We start from the raw sequence: 18858 nt of genomic DNA, 5'->3' as shown, positions 1-18858 counted from the left end.
CCCAAGCGCAGACCCAGCCCTCCTCAGGAGCCCCCTGGGGCAGGACCCAGGGCATGTCTGGGAGCACGGCAGTCCGAAATGGGCAGCGCTCTGCTGACAACTGTCCCAGACACAGATGTTTTGGCCTCATCTTGAAGCCATTTCAACCCAAGGCGGGGCTCTGAGGGCTGTTTGCCAAACCGGGACACTCACCCCCGGCCACGTTCATTTGGCGGACACTGAGCCCTCGCTGCACACCAGGAATGCCAAGCCTTTGTAGCACCTTCACAGGGCTCCCCATTCCTGGGCCTTGGCCATCTACCTTCCTCAAATTCAAACATACACAATCAGAGAGCAAATGAAACATCCAGAACATGCCAGAGCGGTGCTGTTCTCCCAACCCAGCACCAGGGACTGAGCATTTCCCCCCTTTCCTCGGGCTCCACTGCCACCTAGAGTGGCATCCTCCTAGAGTGGGCCTCCTGCCCCTCTGAGGGGAACTGTACCGTTTCAAAGGATCTTTTGGTTCAGCGTGTTCCTGCAACGACTTTGACTTGTGCTCAGATGGGAATACAGGGGTCTTTCCAGTCACCACAGGAACTGAGACTCCATGTTGCTTTTCGAGGGGCTCTGTCCCATCTTCCTTGCCTACACATGCTTCTTGCTGCACATGCTTCCCTTTAAGACCTCATCTTCGTGTAAGACAGTGGATGTTGAAAGCCCAGGCTCTGGGGACACCCAGGCCTTAGGTAATAGCCCACTTGCGTGACCCCGAGTCTCCCTTAGCCTCGGTGTTCCCGTCTGTAAGACAGAGATGGTGTTGGCTTCTGCCTCACAGAGCTGCTGTGAGGGCTCCAACAAGAGAAGGAAAGCCGAGCACTCGAACCGCCACCTGACAGCAAGTCTGCCGTCAGAGGGTGCAGCTGTTATCCCTACAGGCCAAGAGTTCTACACACATTAACTTTTTTTTCCCTTACAAGCATCCTGAGGGAAACGGGTTTATGCCCACTGTATGGATGAGGAGACTGAGGCCTAACAAGCTAGAGGGTGCAGTCCAGGGTCTCAGAGTGAATGAATGAGGAGGGTGCGAAGTGTCCTCAGGACGGACTGCCTCCACCGCCTGGGGCGCTAACCACACCTGCTTCGCCGTTTCTTTAGAGAAAGTCCAGAGCGGGTAAGGAACCCCCTTCCTGCCTATGCATGTCACCCCACTGTGCGGCTTTTGCTGGCCAGCGCCAGGCCAACCCTGTGCCCTACTTCCCTATCTCCGCGGAAGCCCCTCTGTCTGCCAGAAGCCCAGCGTTCAACCAGGACTTCTAGGAACGGCAAAGTCACAGATTTCACACTGACATACCCCGGGCTCTCCTGTGGCAAAGGACACTTTGGCCCCTTCGGCTCCAGCAAGACCCCTGCCAGGAGCTCCGGGGTGCCTCCCGGTCATCTCTATAGACGCCCTCCTCATGCTTCAGCTCCTGAAATCAAGAGGCTGGGCTGTCACGTCTCAGGATTCTCTTCCTTTGGCTAATTTTCCATGAAGGGTCTCAGATTCAGGAGCAAGTGGCCTTAGGAATTCAACAGCCCCAGCGGGGTTTGTCGCTCACCCTGCAACCTGAGGCCTGATTTCACACCCTCAGCTCACGAGGTGAGCGCTCCACGCAGCCGTCTTTCCCAGCCCTGCTCCTGCAGGTGGAGGCTGAAGTCATGCGCAGAAGGACCCAGGTGTCTGAGGAACTCAGAGCCCTGCCACTGATTCATTTGTCTGCAGACATTCTAGACTCCATGTCTCCGAGACAGGCCACGACAGAGTGCATGACGAGGTGAGCCCGCCTTATTTTTCCCTCCAGCTTTCCCCCCGTTTTATTTTTTTTCTTCTTGGCCTCAGGGCCCAAAGTATTCTGGACATATTTTTCATTTTTCCAAATATCAATTGCTCTTTTATTCCCTCTTCGAAGCGGTGAGTAATAAGAGTTGTGTCTGGTCCTGAAATTCCGACTGAAATAAATTAGCCCAATGACCGACAGGAGGTGCCTAGAACAATAACGGCGGAATATTTGGCATATTACAAAAGAGCCCCTGGATGTCGAAGTACAGTAAGTCTAGAAGCACATTACGGAGCGACGTTGCCAAAACGGGTATGCAATGAGCCATCCAGGCAGCAGAACGCCTCATAAATTAATCCCACTTTTTTTTTTTTTTTTTTTTGGTCCACTGTTCACCGTTCTTTTAGCCCTCTGGTTAATGGGGCATGCAGAAGTGTATTTTTGGTGTGGCCCTTGTCCCCAGCAGACAGGCATACACCAAAGCTCTGTATTAATGTATACATTTACCTCCTCACTCCTCTGGCATCCCGGGTTCCATTGTTGCAGTGAGCAGAGTAAGGGCATAGACGTTGGAGGCAGCAAGCCCTTACTGAGCACCTATGAAACGCCAGCTGTTACGCTCAGTTCTAGGGATGCCATGGAGGACGACAGGGGTATGATCTATGTCCCCATGGTGTTAGTCGCTCAATCTGCATCCCAAATCCCTCCTTCCCTGGAAGGAGTTGCCTATCATGTGAGTCTTGGAGGGGTGGCTCAGCCCTGCCTCTCACGGCAAAAGAAACAGAAGCCCTGACCACCTCTCCCCCTCCTAGCAGCCAGGAACCCAGCTTACAGATTGCTTCTGTTCAGAGCGTGGAATCTCATGGGAATGTCCCAAAGTCACCATGGTAGGATAAAGTCCCCCCAGAATATCCACGCCTCCCTGGGACCTGTGAATGCTGTGTTATATTGTAGAAAAGGACTTCGCCTATGTCATTAAATTCTGCATTTGGAGATAAGGAGATTACTCTTGCTTATCCAGATGGGCCCCGTGTAATCTATGGCTCCTTATAGGAGGAAAATGGCACACACACATTTCCTATTATCAAAGGAGAACACAATGTGACCACAGAGGCAGGGATTGGAGTGACGTGGCCACAAGCCAAGGAGTGCTGGCAGCCACTGGAAGCTGGAAGAGGCTAGGAACAGATTCTCCCCGAGAGCCTCTGGAGGGAGTGAGGCCTGGTTGCAGCCCGGATCTCAGCTGTTATGCGGACAGGAGACTTTTGGTCTCTCGGATGCTCAGAACATGTATTTCTCTTGTTTTAAGTCACTCAGTTTGTTGTAATTAATTACAGAAGCCATAGGTAACTGATTCAGACCCCAAAAAGATGTAGAATTCTTTCATGGCATTGGGATCCAACTGCTGAGGGTCTGCCTTTGCCCCGTCTACAGTCCTGGGCTCAGACTGTTTCTCTGATCCACTCTGGTCTGCGGTTCCAACAGCCGTTCCTCTCCCTGGATCTCCAGTGTCTTCCTCAAGCCCAGAACTTCCCTTTGGACATTCCTCCAAAATTTCCTTTTCTGATTGTAGTTAGCAATTGGGACCTCTGTTGCTCGCCATCATAGGTAAGAAACTCCATGTGCCAGGCTGTTGTGAGGATTAGGGAGAAGCCAGATTTGGGCCCAGCACAGTGTCTGTCACATAGCTGACACATAATAAATCAGAGTTCACAAACCGAGGGCCTGCATTTCACTCAAGTGGTGTATTTTTTCCTAAAGTTGAATTTGTGGCCAACATTTATAAGTCAAGAGACTTCACATAAAAGCCTGAATTTCTGACTTCTCTTGTAAACAATCAGTCTTGTGACACTGGACCCCACATACTCATGGCAATGGGTGTATGGCCCTTCTAGACACGCATGTTAAAATCTGCCCATCCTCATCAGGCCTTTTTGTTGTACACCCAACCCACCCCCCTCGTTTTATTAATGGTTCAGTACTTCTGTGCACCTGAGTTTGCAATTCTTATTACAAATACAAATCTTTCTTCCATCAGCCTAAGGTAGACGCCAGACCCAGAGTAGGACTGGGTTCCTGTGGAAGGCCCAGGTCAGGAGGTCTTTGCCCATGACGCTCAGTCTCCCCAGACAGCCTTTCTTTTCCCCTCCAGCTAGCCAAAAATGCCTGCCCCTTTATGAAGCCATTCCATCCCCTTCCTCCGCACCCGCCACCTCCCCCGCCATTAGTCCCCACCCACTCCTCTCCAGGCTTGCCTATTATACCATTTGCTTCCGTTTTCTGAGTAAACTTTTCCTAGAAGGTTTTTGCATTCTTAAATTATTGGGAGAGACGTCTGCATTGAGTTGCCGCAGGAGCAGCCAGTCAATAAATCTTTGGAGAAGTGAGGAAGAGAAGGAGGGGAAATGGGAAAGGAGAGAGGGAGGGAGAGAAGCAGGAGGCAAAGTTCCTTCTGTGAACCTGACACTGTCCCATCAGTGGGTCCCACTTGACCCTCCCAATGACCCCACAAGACACACGTTAGCACTGGCAGCAGTTTCCAGATGTCTGAGACTCAGAGACAGGATGTCACTTCCCCTAAGGACATGTTACAGTGACATCAGGATTTGAACCCAGATGTGTCTGAATGACCAGACCTTAAGCACACAGTACTGCTTGGCCTACGCTTGTTGGGTACAGGGCAGATCTCTCCTTTGACAGGATGTGATCTTTCAATTAGTTAATTGCCTGGAACTCTATTCATTCACACATTTTCTGTTCATTCCCTCCCTCCCCCATTAATTCCCACATTCACTCAGGAAGCCTAATATCCTTTGTCCACAGCACCCCTCTTCCTTTATCGTCCTCGCTTTCTTCCTTTACTGGGAAATGGGAGGCCTGGGTAGGCTGGGAGGCACAGGGCCCAGCATGGACCCTTCCCAGACCCCAACCCAGGCCAGCTCCTGGGCATGTGCTCCGAGGGCCAGGCAGGGCTGTTCTTTCCCCCCTCTTCACTGCCCTAAGGCCAAATCCCCAGGAAATGGCCCTACCAATGAGTCCCAGAAGCTTCCCCACTCATCACTGTTCTTCAGAGCAGTTTCCTGGAAGAATTCATTGAATTTCCCAGAAAATTCCCAGAAAATGTTTCTAGTCACCTTCTCTTTCCATAACTGTAATTCCTTACTTTCCATGTGTTGTAATTAGTTTAATGCCCAGTCTTGGAGTACCTGCATTTGACATCTGAAACATTTCTGTGAGGTAAAGACCAAGAAGCCAACAGTTGCCATGGCACGTGCAAGACCACAGAGAGGGTGCAAATGACCTTTTAAAGAGAACCTGGGTAGAAGCAAGAGAGTTGATATCTGCTCCCTTAGCTCTAACTGAATTGGGCAGTTCTCTTTCTTTTTCTGGTCTTGAGTTTTCCCAAGGAAGAAGCAATATTTCACAGCAATCAAGAGGCTGGTGGGTTGAATCAGACCCACAGGGTTCAGATCTCAGCCCTGGCTCTCTCTAGCTCTGTAACTTTGAGAAAGTAACTTATCCAGAGCCTCAGTCTCCTCATCTGTAAAATGGGGATAATGATATTATTTACTACCTAGTGTTGTAATGATAATAGAGTGAGCCAATATATGTGAAGCATAATGCCTTTCATTTCTTGAAATGTCTTAGCTGTGGATGATAAGAAGAAGAAGAGTATGTAAGAGATGGGAGAAGGAGGAGATTGTATGAGATCTCTAGGTGCTAAGCTAAGGTAGCCATCGAGTTCGACAGAGAGAATAAAGCTACTTTTGATATTTCAAAAAATTTAATGGGAATCCCACATCTACTTGTCCACAATAAGCCACAAAGGATAATGAGAAAGGCAACTTTCTTTGCTTTTGGCTGAAATTACATTAACTCCTTTTGGTCAGCTAAAAGACTTTAGAATTAAATAGACTTGCACTCAGCCTCCAGGTAAGGTGTGTGATCTTGAATAAAGAGAGCAACGTCCCCCACAGAGAGATTGACAACACTGAACTTGCTGGGCAGTTGCGAGGACTAAATGAGATAATGTATGGAAAGCACTTCGCATGGGGTCTGTCTGGCACGGAGTCAGTGCTCAGTACATGACAGCCACTGTGGCTAATATCCTTCCTTGGCCTCCCTGGGGTTCAGCTTCTTCATTGGTAAAATTAAAATCATACCACCTGCTTTACTCATTCAACAAATATTTACTGAGCCAAGTACTATGAATACAAAAATGTATTCACCAGACACAGTTCATGACCTCTCAGAGCCCACAGTTTGAAGTTTCTCATTATTCATCCATTCAACAAATATTTTTCCTGAACATTTAGTGTATAACAAGCTGCATAATGGTAGTCAGAGACACAATGGCCAGTAAAACAGATTTAATCCCCATGTATCTGCAGAATTATAGCCTAGAGAAGATGTCATAAAATCAGCTAGCGATATGACTAACATATAGGAGATGTTTGATGGATGAAAGTTATCTAAGTGTTAATCTGAAGCTGTGTATGGGTAACTCTGCGAAAGTTAGCTCCTAAAAATGTTGAAAATTAATGATTTCTTAACACATAAAATTTGTTTTGTAGATAGGGACTTTGTGTGGAAGTGTTGAATCACTGTATAGCACACCTGAAACTAATATTACACAGTATATTAATTAGAATTTAAATAAAAACTTCTTTAAAAAATGATTGATGGTAAAAAAAAATTTAAATTTAAAATGAATAAAATATGAGAGAAGTCCAAAAAATAAAATATTTATTTATTTGTTTGTTTGTTTTTAAAGATTTATTTATTTATTTATTTATTTTCGAGAGAGAGAGCACAAGTGGGAGGGACAGAGGGAAAGAGAATCTGAAGCAGACTCCATACTGAGCATGGAGCCTGATATGGGGTTCAATCTCAGAACCCCAAGATCAGACCTGAGCTGAAACCAAGAGTCAGCTGCTTAAAGGACTGGGCCACCCAGGTGCTCCCCCAAATATAATATTTAATATACATTCAACAAAACATGTAGGATCTGTATGCTGAAAACTACAAAATGCTGATCAAAGAAAACCTAAGTAAATGGAGAGGCATTCTGTGTTCGCAGATTGGGAAGCACAATACAGTGAAGCTGTTACTTCTCCCCAAAGTGATCTATAGGTTTAATGCAATTGCTATCAAAACGCCAGCCAACTGGGTGCCTGGGTGGCTCAGTTGGTTAAGCATGCGCCTTCAGCTCAGGTCATGATTTCAGGGTCCTGGGATGAAGCCCTGCTCAATGGGGAGGCTGCTTCTCCCTCTCCCTCTGTCCCTCCTCCCACTCATGCTTTCTCTCTCTATCTCTCTCCCATAAATAAATAAAATCTTTTTTTAAAAATCCAGAAAGCTTTTTTTTGTGTAGGTCTAGACAAACTTGTTCTAAAGTTTATATAGAAAAACATAGGCTCTAGAAGTGCTGAGACAACCTTGACAAAGAAGAACAAAGTGGGAGAAATCTCTCTACTCAATATTTAGTCTCACTGTGTAGTGACGGTAACGAATACAATGTGGTATTGGTGCAGGCTAGATACATAAATCAATGAAACAGAACAGAGAACCCAGAAATAGACCCAAACAAATATGTGCAATTAGTTTTTTAAAAAAGTGTAAAACCAATTCAAAAGAAGAAGGATAACATTTTCAACAAAGGGTGCCAGAGCAATTAGACATCCATAGGCAAAAACAACAACAGTAAAAAAACCTTGATCCCAACCTCACATCTTATATAAAAATTAACTCCATTTTTAGACTGTGCTGTAAGACATAAAACTATAAATATTTTTAAAATAGGAGAAAATCTTCTGTTTCTAGGGTTAGACAAAGAGTTCTTAGCCTTAACACACACAAAAAAAACATGATTCATAAAAGAAAAATTGATAAGTTGGACCTCATTAGAGTTAAAAACTTAGTCTCTGCAAAAGTCCGTGTGAAGAGGATGAAAGGGAAAACTACAGACCAGGAGAAAATATTTGCAAACCAAACATTCAAAAAGGACTAGTATCTGGCACATACAAAGAACTCTCAAAAACTGAAGTATAAAAAAAACCAATTCAGTTAGAAAATGGACAGGAGGGGCTCCTGGGTGGCTCAGTCGGTTGAGCATCCAATTCTTGGTTTCAGCTCTGGTTATGATCTCAGGGTCGTGGGATCAAGCCCCACATCAGGCTCCAGGCTCAGTGGGAGTCTGCTTGGATATTCTCTCTCTCTACCCCTTCCCCCATGCACATGCTCTCTCTCTCTCTCAAATAAATCTTTTAAAAAGGAAAAGAAAAAAAAGAAAATGGGCAGAAAACATGGGAGGAAATTTCACTGAGAAGGAGATAGAGATGGCAAGTAAGCTCATGAGAAAGGTTCGACATCATTAACTATCAGGAAAATGCAAAATAAAACCACAATGAGATATCACCATATGCCTACCAAAATGTCTAAAATAAAAAGTAATGAAAACTCCAAGTGCTGGCAAGGAGGAGGAGAAACTGTATTGCTCATACTTTGCTGATGGGAACGTGAAATGGTATAGCCATTCAAGAAAACGGTTTGACAGTTTCTTAACAAAACTATTATGCCACTACCATAAAACTCAGCAATTTCCATCTTGGACATCCCAGAGAAATGAAAACTTAGGTTCACACAAAAACTATACAAGAATATCTGTATCAGCTTTATTCATAAAAGCCAATAACCAGAAATAGCCCAGAGGACCTTCAGCCGGGAAATTGTTAAACAAACTGTGTACATACATGCCATGGATTACAATGTGGCAATAAAGAGAGACAAACTCTACCCATACACTCAACAATCTGGATGAATCTCCGCAAAATTACGCTAAGTGGAAAAAAAAAAAAAAAAAATATCCAAAGTCTGTATACTATTTGTATAACATTTGTGAAAAGATCAAATTTTAGAAATGGAGAACAGATTTACCCTTGCCGGGAGTTAGGGACAGTAGAGAAGAGGGGACAGAGGGAGGGCAGGGCATTGGGTATCCAAGGGTGACACAAAAACCCTCTGGCTTGGGAGTTCTTCTGTATCTTGACTATAGCAACGGATGCACAAACCTACACAAGTAACAAGTACTTAGAATTAAATACACATCCACGAATGAGGACAAGGGAAACAGGAGCGATCAGAACAAGACTGATAGATTGCACCAGTGGCAAATCCTCGTTGTAATACTATATCACAGGGGACGCAAGATGTTACCGCTGGGGAAAAGTAGGACTAAGGTACACTGGATCTCCTGGATTATTTCTTACTACTGCATGTGTATTTACAACCACCTCAATAAAAATTTCAACTAAAAATGTTACTGTTTTATATTTTATTTTTTTAAAGATTTTATTTATTTATTTATTTATTTATTTATTTGACACAGAGAGAGACAGCAAGAGAGGGAACACAAGCAGAGGAAGCTGGAGAGGGAGAAGCAGGCTTCCCGCCAAGCAGGGAGCCCGACGTGGGGCTCGATCCCAGGACCCTGGGATCGGGACCTGAGCTGAAGGCAGACGCTTAATGACTGAGCCACCCAGGCACCCTGCTTGGTATTTTAAAACCTTTCATTTTGCTAAATATTTGAAGATATAGAAGTACAAAAGAGCAGAAAAATCATCATCCTGAATATAATATTTTGATGCACTTTTTTTCAGGCCTTTTTTTTTTACATTTATATGAAACAAACAAACAACAACAACAAAAACTGTGAGGGACTGGAATAAAAATCAGGGTGATGACAAGGTGGGGGCCTTGCTGTCTCCCACCTTCTGTGACATCAGAACTCAGTGTTTGAGGTATGCCTGGTGACCAGAGCCCAGGAAGGAGGAATGTACTCGTCTGCCTGCCAGGTGGGGTTACCTTGTTCCACCCAGACAGCCTGATCTGAGGCCATGGTGATCCAACAGGTGGGCAGCAGGAGGCAAGTGGCAGCTGAGCTGTTTGAAAGGAGAAGGGGTAGTCGCTGTGAGGACAAGAAACAGGTAAGGCCAGACCCGATGTATGCTGCTGTCCTCCCATCGGGGCTCCCTCTGCCACTGCAGACAGACTGTGAGGCCCTCAAAGTCACAAGAGGCCTTCAGTCCAACTTTGCCTGGAGCCCGAGCTGGTGGGACACAGCATGAATGCTTCGGGGCTTCTTCCCCAAAGCCATTGCTGACTGACTCTCTTATTTCATCCCAGCAATCCCAGTAGAATGCATGCTGGGGCAGGGCTGGGGGGTGGGTGAGGGGGACCTGGATTGTTTGTTTAATTTCCTACTACGGCCCTACTGCCTATGATGGTGCTTGGTGCGTAATAGTGGCTGAATGAATGAATGAACGAATAAACTGAAATAAATAGGATACAGCTGAATTGTAGAGCCCCTGGAGTATCTGTCTTAGGGCTCAGATTCAAACCGCACACAGAATTTTGTCAGAATGGGAAATGTCATCACTTACAATGCACAGCCCAGTGCTTCCATCCCCTCTTCTCTTTCACAATACAACATACCCAGGAGGCGCTATTAACAACCTCGTTCACAGATGGATAAACCAAAGCTCAGAAAAACAAAAAGGCCACATAGCCAGGACCTACCAGAATTTGAAATCAGGTGCCTCTGATTCCAGAATCCCTAACAAGCTTACTCTGAACTCCACTGCCTCCCAGGTGCAGAAGGGAGGGAGGCATGTAAAGAAGGCTGGGAAGGTCACCTAGACCTTGCACACCATGGAAAGAGATAGGACTTTATTCTGAGATTAGTAAGGGGCCATTGAGGGGTTTTAAGCAGAGCAATGGATGACTGATCTCTATACGTTTCCAAAAGATTTGTTCACTTGTTCATTTGATATACATGCCCCAATTCCTCCTTTGTGCTGGACCTCACAGCAAGATGGGGGCCTTGCGGGGCTCCCCAAAAGGGCTGCACCTTTTCCTAAAAAAGGAGTTCCATAAATACCAAACCCCAGGAAGGCTCTTTTGAGAAAAATCCCCAAAAAAGTTCTGTAGTTCAAGAAATGCCGATACTCTTGTACACACACAAACACACACACACACACACACCCCACTTGGAGATTTACACTGCTCATTCACATAATGAAGGCTCTGAGAAGTTCTGTAGCAAGGGTTTCACCTCACTTTGTTAACCACAGCATTTCCCAAATCAATCGAATACAGAGTCCCCGCTTTTCTTTTTGAAAGACCTTTCAGCATATTTCAAAATCCATTTTACAGATGAAGCAATTGAGGCTCAGAGAAAAGAAAATGATTTGGCTCAGGCCCCAGGACAGCACAAGGAGAAGAACTAAAAACCTAATTCTGCCCCTATTTCCCCCTTTGCCACCCCCACACACAGTATAAAACACAAACCCAGCAGCAAGTTTGCTAGGGAAGACATTATCCTGTAAAGGACACGGACAGAGGGGTTGTTAAAGAAATAGCATTCACCGTGGAACACTTAACAGCCGTTATAAAGAACAAAACAGTTCTGTGAGTCTGATGTGAAAAGATTCCCAGGGAATATTGTTAAGAAAAAAAAAAGTGCCCTAAACTTAAGTGTACAATACAAGGATCTTTACACCGGGTATACACACCTTGGCAGTCACCGTCCTCCCCCACCACCCATGTCAAGCTTTGGAACATTCCCAGTGCCCCAGAAGCCTCCTTTAGGCCCCTCCCAGCTCTTCTCCCCCACATAACCTTGATTCCTGAGCTCAGTCATCATAGATGAGTTTTGTACTTTCTTGAATTTCACGTGAACAGAATCAGCGTGTGCCTTTATGCCCGGCTTCATTCATTCATCCGTGTATCTGTAAGACTCCACCAGACTGCTGCTTTGGAATTTATTTTTATTTTTAAAGTTAATGATATATTATAATATATAATATTATAGCTGCTAGTATCCATATAGAAAACCATCTGCGGGAGAAGCAAATTAGGCAAATCTTGTAACTTCTTTGTGGGGCTAGCAGCTCTAAATCCTGCTTCACAAACTTAGGTAAGTAAGAAATGTGTTATTTCAAGTCAAATTAAATCAGACTCAAACGGCATCTAGTGAGATGGGGAAAATTCAGCGTCAGTCAATACTGTGTGTGCCTTAATCCTTTGTCTACTTTCGCTCGCCCCTGACACTGTCACTCTCCCTACTCACACTGTCTGTTGAAAATAGGCTTCTCTGAATTTGTTGTGCTAAGACCTGCCCAGACACACCGCCGAGTGTGGGGGCCAGGCCCCTCCCAGACTCCGACTGTCCTTCTCTCTTCTCCCACCTCTCTAAGAGACTCCTTTGCCCTCTCTTAATCCTGGAACATCCACCCAAATCTCCTAAATGATCTTGGACTGACCCAGGCACCAGTGAGCAATGTTGTCTCCAGGCAACTCCTTCCCTCCATCCTGCCTCAAAACGCTGCGATGGGACTTCGCAGGAACTGGGGCCAGGCTAGCCGTCCTATTGGAGCAACCACAAAATTAATGACATAGATGAGGCAGCCACTCAGGTGAGGGCCACCAGGCAGCACAAGAATGCCATCCTGGAGGAGAGGAAGACTCGTGCTAGCCTCCACTCTTCCCCAGTGGCTGCTGCACTAAGAGGTAGAGGCCACGCAGGGCACCACAGTCCTGCTAGGCTGCAAAGTGGAGGGGGCAGCTAAGGCACTGGACTCTGTAGGAAGAGGTGATGGAGAGAGCCGCGCACCCAAGGGGTTCCCCAGGACTCCTTCCCAGACGGCTGGGATGTGCACGCAAAGGGTGGATTAGCCACTCTCACCAGAGTGGCGGCTCTGCGGTTGAGAGCAGAGCAGAGATCCTGGAAATCCAGCAGCACTGGAGGTGGCTGGAATGCCCGCCCAGCCAGAACAGAGGAACTCCTTAACACTCGGGCATCTGTTTGAGAGCACACATATACAGACATGTGCACACACCTGTGCACACACATATACAGACATGTATGTGTATATATGCATGCACACACCCATATACATACATACATTTGGGGAAAAAAGGAAACCTTTAGAAGCAATGGCCAGGAGTGCCTGGGTGGCTCAGGTGGTTAAGCGTCCGGCTTTGGCTCAGGTCATGATCCCAGGAGCCTGGGATTGAGCCCCACATCTGCTCCCTGCTCAGCGGCGAGTCTGCTTCTCCCTCTACCTCAGCTCATGTTCTCTCTCTGTCAAAAAAAAGAATTTAAAAAAAAATCTAAAAAAAAAGAGCAGCTGCAGCATTGGCCAAAGTTTCCAAATTAAGAAGGAAATAAAGGAGAATTAAATTCAATGATAGAAAGAAGAAACAATAAAGATAAAATCAGAATTAATGAAATAGAAAATGAAAATAATAAATAAAATTCATAAACCTTTTCTTTGAAAAGATTCATTGGTGGGGCACCTGGGTGGCTCAGTGGGTTAAAGCCTCTGCCTTCGGCTCAGGTCATGATCCCAGGGTCCTGGGATCGAGCCCCACATCAGGCTCTCTGCTCAGCTGGGAGCCTGCTTCCTCTCTCTCTGCCTGCCTCTCTGCCTACTTGTGATCTCTGTCTGTCAAATAAATAAATAAAATCTTTAAAAAAAATTCATTGGTAAATTTTCAATGGAAATTGAATGAATTTGATGAAATTAAATGAATTCAATGGAAAAATTGGTAAATTTTTCAGTCTAACTTTTTTTAAAAAGAGAACACAGATTACCAATATCAAGGATAAAAAGGAACGATCACAATACCTCCCATAGACATTAAAAGGATATGAAGATAATACAAGGAATGACTGGACGCCAATGCCCTTGCTAACTTAGGTGAAATGAAACTTCTTGGACAACACAATTTACACAAGTGACTCAAGAAGAAATAGAAAGTCCAGATGACTACAAGCCCAAAATATTTCACCCATAAATTCTATCAATCATGTGACAGAGAAAGAGAGAATACCAATCTCACACAAATTCCTTCATAAAACAGAGGCAGAGGAAATACACCCTGACTCAATTTTCGAAGGGCAACATAACCTTGACTCTAAAACTCCACATACAGAAAAATATCTGGTGTCTCCATGAATGTAGTTGAAAAGAACAATCTCCACGAACAGTAGCAAATGAGCCCAGCCATACAGAAAAAGGCGAATGCATCATGAACAAAGCTTCCTGAAGGAGCCTGGGTTGGTCAGGTATTCAAGTCAATCCACGCAACTGAGTGCAGGCTCAGCCGGAAAAGGGCAGCACTCAGCCTCTCAGTGGAGAAAGGAAGCCCGTTTCACTATTTCAGTGCTCATTCTTGGTAAAATTCTTGGAATGGTAGGAACAGAAGGCAGAAGGTCTTCAAGCTGAGAAAGGACAACAAGGACAAAGCTACAGTTACCTCGACCCCGTGCTGAGCACTCACACCCCGTCCCCCCAAGACACAGCACAAGATGAGAACGTTCGCTTTCGCCACTTACTGGTATTTTACTAGCGATTCTAGTCAATATACTAGGGAAAAGAAATAAAGCATAGAAAGGTTGAAGTAAGACTTCTTCCCAGACAGCACAATTTTTATATACAAAATCCTAAACTCCATCAGATAAAAAAGGAAGAATTAGGTCATAAGACAAAATCAATTGTGTTTCTATAGTCCAGCAACAAACAACTAGAAAATGAAAATTCAAAAATGATACTATTCATAATAGCATCAAAACCCATAAAATACTTCAGAAAGATGAGCATGGCCTCTACACTTGAAAATGATGAAACATTGCTAAAAATAACCAAAGACCATGAGAGACTATAGACTCTGAAAAACAATCTGAGGGTTTTGAAGGGGCAGGGGTTGGGAGGTTGGGGGAGCCAGGTGGTGGGTATTATGGATGGCACATATGGCATGGAGTACTGGGTGTGGTGCATAAACAATGAATTCTGTTACGCTGAAAAGAAATTAATAAAAAAAAAGAAATAAAATAAAATAAAATAAAATAACCAAAGACAATGTAATGGAGAGATCGATCATGATCACGGATTACAAGGTATGATATTTTAGAGACATTCTCTCTCACCAAATTGAACCACAGTTCAAATGTAATACTAATCAAAATCCCAACAGGTTTGGTTTTTTGTTTTTTGGGGTTTTTTTGTAGCAACTGAAAAGGTTGATATATACATATATATGTGGAGATGCAAAGGATCTAGGGTAGTCAGAACAAATTTGAACAAATTTGTTAGGAACAAAGCTAAAAAAAATAAACTCACACTATCTGATTTCAAGTGTTACCGTGAAGCTGTATGGCCATCTAGCTAGTATGGCATTGACATATGATAGAGAAAGGAATGGGACAGCAGAGTGCCGGTGAAGCTATTACAGATCGAATTGTGACCTCCAAAATTCACATGTGGAAGCCCCAACCCTCAATGTGACTGTATTTGGAAATAATTAAGGTTAAATGAGGTCATAAAGGGTGGGGCTCTACTCCAATAGCACTGATGTCCTTATAAGAAGAGATACACCAGGGATGCACAGAGAAAAGGCCATGTGAGGACACAGAGAAAAGTCAGCCATCCAGAAGCCAAGGAGAGAGGTTTCACCAGAAACCAACCCTGCCTTACACCTTGATCTTGGACTTCTGGTTTCTTAACTGTGAGAGAATTAACGTCTTGGTTTAAGCTACCCAATCTATGGTATTCTGTTACAGCAGCTTCAGAAAACTAATACAGATTTAGCAATGACATAAAGAGTGATATATACAGATCACTGAAACAGAATAGAACCCAGAAGCAGACCCATGTAAATATGGTGGACATATTTTTGACAGAGAGCAATGCAATTCAATGAAAAATTAGGCTTTTTAAACAAATAATTCTAGAACTAGACATTCATATGAGGAAAAGAATCTTGATCCCCTCCTTCATGCCATATACCAAAATTAATTCAAAATGGACCATCTACCTAAGTGGAAAATTAAAACAATAAAATGTAAGGAAGAAAACAGAGGAGAAAAAATCTTCACAACCCTGAGTTAGACAAAATTTTTTAGACTGCACACAAAACGCATAACCATAAAGGAAATATATTTGATGATCTGAACTCCATAAAAATTAAAATCTTTTCACTTCCAAACACCCTGGTAGAAAAATAAAGAGGCAAGCCACAGACCTGGAGAAAACAGTCACAGTGCAAACATCTGACAAAGAATGTATATCCAAAATATACAAAGAACTACTAAAACCTAATAAGGAGACAAATTGCCCAATAAAAAAATGAACAGTTTTTCATAGACATGCCCACAAAGAAAGATATATGAATTATGATCACTCAGCTCATGGAAAGATGCTTAACATCTGCTATGGACTGAATGTTTGTGTCCCCCCTAAATTCATATGTTGAAATCCTAACTCCCAAAGCGATGGTATTGGGAGTTGGGGGTCTTCGGGAGATGATTCATGAGAGTGGAACCCTCATGAGTTGGAGTAGTGCCTTGATAAAAAAAAATTTTTTTTTTAATTAAATTAAATTTTTTTAAAAAAAGAGCCCAAAGATCTCTCTCTCTGCTCTCCACCATGTAAAGACACAATGGAAATGGATGGAACCCAGAAGAGAGCCCTCTCCTGAACCTGACCATGCTGGCCTGCTGTGTCTGAACTTCCAGCCCCTGAACTGTAAGAAATAAATTTCTGTTGTTTATAAGCCATTGGGTCTGTGGTACTTTGTTAGAGCAGCATAAACAGACTAAGACAACATGATTAACCACTGGGGAAGTGCATGGAAAAACTAGATCGCAATACCGCTACACAACCAACAGAACACCTAGAATGAAGAAGATTGCCAGCAGGGACGCGAAGCAACCAGCATTCTTGGGTTGCTGGTAGATATGTAAATTGGTTCAAACCCCTGGAAACCAGTTTGGTGGTTTCTTATCAAATTAAACTTATACCTGCCATATGACCCAGCACTTGCATTTCTGGGGGCTAACTCAAGCAGAATGAGAACATATGTCCTCCCAAACTGTTGTATCCGGGTGTTGTTAGCAGTTTTATTCATGATCGTCTAAAACTAGAAACAGCCAAAAGTCCATCAATATGCACAGAGATAAATTGTGCCATATTCATACACTATATTACTCATCAATAACACTGAATACACAAATATGGAGACATCTCAGAAGCATTATGTTGAGCGAAAGTAGCTAACCACAAAAGACTATGAAGTTCCATTTAGGAAGTTATAGACCAGGCAAAACTACTCCATAGTGAGAATAGTGGATCCTTCTGGTGGGTGAGGGTAAGGAGGGAACGGACTGTAAAAGGGCGTAAGGGAACTTTCTGGGATGCTGGAAATGTCCTTTCTCTTGACTGGGATGGTAGCCCACAGGTGTAGACCTGTCAAAACTCATCAAACTGTACATTTAAAATGTGTGTGTTTTATTGTCTGTGAATTATACCACAATAAAGTTGATTCCATTTAAAGATGATTTAGAGCAAAAATGTGAAAGCGAGGCGGGGAATGAGAACAGAAGTGGGGCTTCTCAGCAGGGAGAAGGGAGGGGAAACACCAGCGGAATGTCACTGGGCTACTTGTTACCTGCTTCTGCGAGGTTTGGGGGTTTTGTAGTAAGCATACATAATGTAGATAACTGGAAAAAAAGTTAAGCTCTAAAAATGATCTTACAGCACTGCTCTCTGAGGGTAGTAGGGATGCCTGCCTGCCCATGAGTCACCTCCTTTCCTCCTCTTCTTGCCACCAGACACTGTTGGCGTTGCTGATCTTGGTGCTGTACATGGGTACAGGAATATCAGGTGAGCGTTCTGGAAGCTGAAAAAGGAGGAGCTAAATCCACCCGGAGTCAGGAGGGGTATCCTGGAGATGGCTGCCCACCAACGGGGCCTCCAAAGCTTACCTTCTCCCCTCTTCACCCACTGGGATGACCAACCATGTTTATCTCAACGACTGCTCATTTGCCCTTGTTAGGAGGTGATGTTTGTGCCTGTTTCAGGAAGAAGTTGGGAGGTATCAGGAAGGATCAGAGAATGTAACTATCCCCAGAATCCTGCGGCTTCCCAGGTAACATATTCAAAAAAGGTGCTGAGGGGATGTCAAGTTTGGCTGAGGAAATCTGGGAAGGCTTCCTAGAGGGTCATGGGCGAGCTGGATGTTGAAGGATAAGTAGGAGTTGGCCAGGCAGAGAAGGTGGGGAGGGGCACTCCAGAGAGAAGGAATAGCATATGCAAAGGCCCAGAAAACTTTTTGAAACCAGTGGCAAGGGCGGGGGGGTCCTAAGTGAAAAAGCTCAAGATGCGACTTTGCTGTCTGCCTTTCAGGGACTTAAATACCAGACCAATGAATCCGCAGAAGAGCCAATAAAGGTCATGAGGACCTGGCTGAAGGAAAATTTGCACGTTTTCTTGGAGAAGCTAGAGAAAGAGGTGCGAGAGCTGGAGCAGCTGGTCCAGGACCTGGAGGAGTGGTTAGATGCTCTTCTGGGAGAGGGGCACCTGGAGGATCCCTGTTCCAACTTCAAAAATCACCTGTGAGGGCCCTGGGCTGGAACCCGGGGAAGACATCAAGGGGAAGCGGGAGGTGGGTGGGGGGAGGGTTGCCAAGGTCTCCTCTAATAAGAGCTGAGCTGTGACACTTGAATGTCATAACAGGCAAGAAAATAAAATAGTTGGGTCACTAAGAATGTTACTGACACCACTGCTGGGTCGTGAACACTGTCAGGAGGACCCCAGGACTCTGCCGAGATATCCTTCTGCCCACTAGAACTCTGGCTCCCTGGGACCCAGCCAGCCTCGGAGTCAGGACCTTCGCCCACTTACCTGAGATATAGTGCAAATTCCCTAACCTCGCAGGCACAAAACTGCGTCATTAGCAAAAACCAGGGAGGGCAGTTTGCCTCGCAGCATTCCAGTGAGGAGCAGACAGGAATATGCAGAGTGTGTCTAGCGTACTGTAGGTGCCTGATACACAGATCTTCCTTCCTTCCATTCCTTTTCCTCCCTCCCTGGAATTTAGCAAGGGGACGCTGGTTCTGGAGGGTATAGAGGTTAGGCGGCAACTCAACTCTCAGACACAGTTGCTAGCAGCATAAATTGCCAAAACTTCTGTGGAGGGTAGCTGGTGATAGCCACCG

At 44.7% G+C, this 18858-nt stretch overlaps 1 protein-coding gene across 1 annotated transcript; it reads left to right on the top strand.

Annotated features, from left to right (window-relative positions):
• The first annotated feature begins 9694 nt into the window (after positions 1 to 9694).
• LOC111140796 (small integral membrane protein 23) lies at positions 9695 to 18259 on the top strand. Its single transcript, XM_022492972.1, has 4 exons — positions 9695 to 9784; positions 17473 to 17524; positions 17722 to 17789; positions 18047 to 18259. Exons 1-4 carry the CDS (start codon positions 9695 to 9697, stop codon positions 18257 to 18259), a joined length of 423 nt encoding a protein of 140 aa, XP_022348680.1.
• The last annotated feature ends 599 nt before the right edge of the window (positions 18260 to 18858 follow it).

The sequence above is a fragment of the Enhydra lutris genome, unplaced genomic scaffold (genome assembly GCF_002288905.1).
Source record: "Enhydra lutris kenyoni isolate GAN:26980312 unplaced genomic scaffold, ASM228890v2 scaffoldscaffold5, whole genome shotgun sequence".
Classification (NCBI taxonomy): Eukaryota; Metazoa; Chordata; class Mammalia; order Carnivora; family Mustelidae; genus Enhydra; species Enhydra lutris.
The sequence above is the reverse complement of the archived record's forward strand: the minus strand, read 5'-3'. Positions and strand labels throughout refer to the sequence as shown.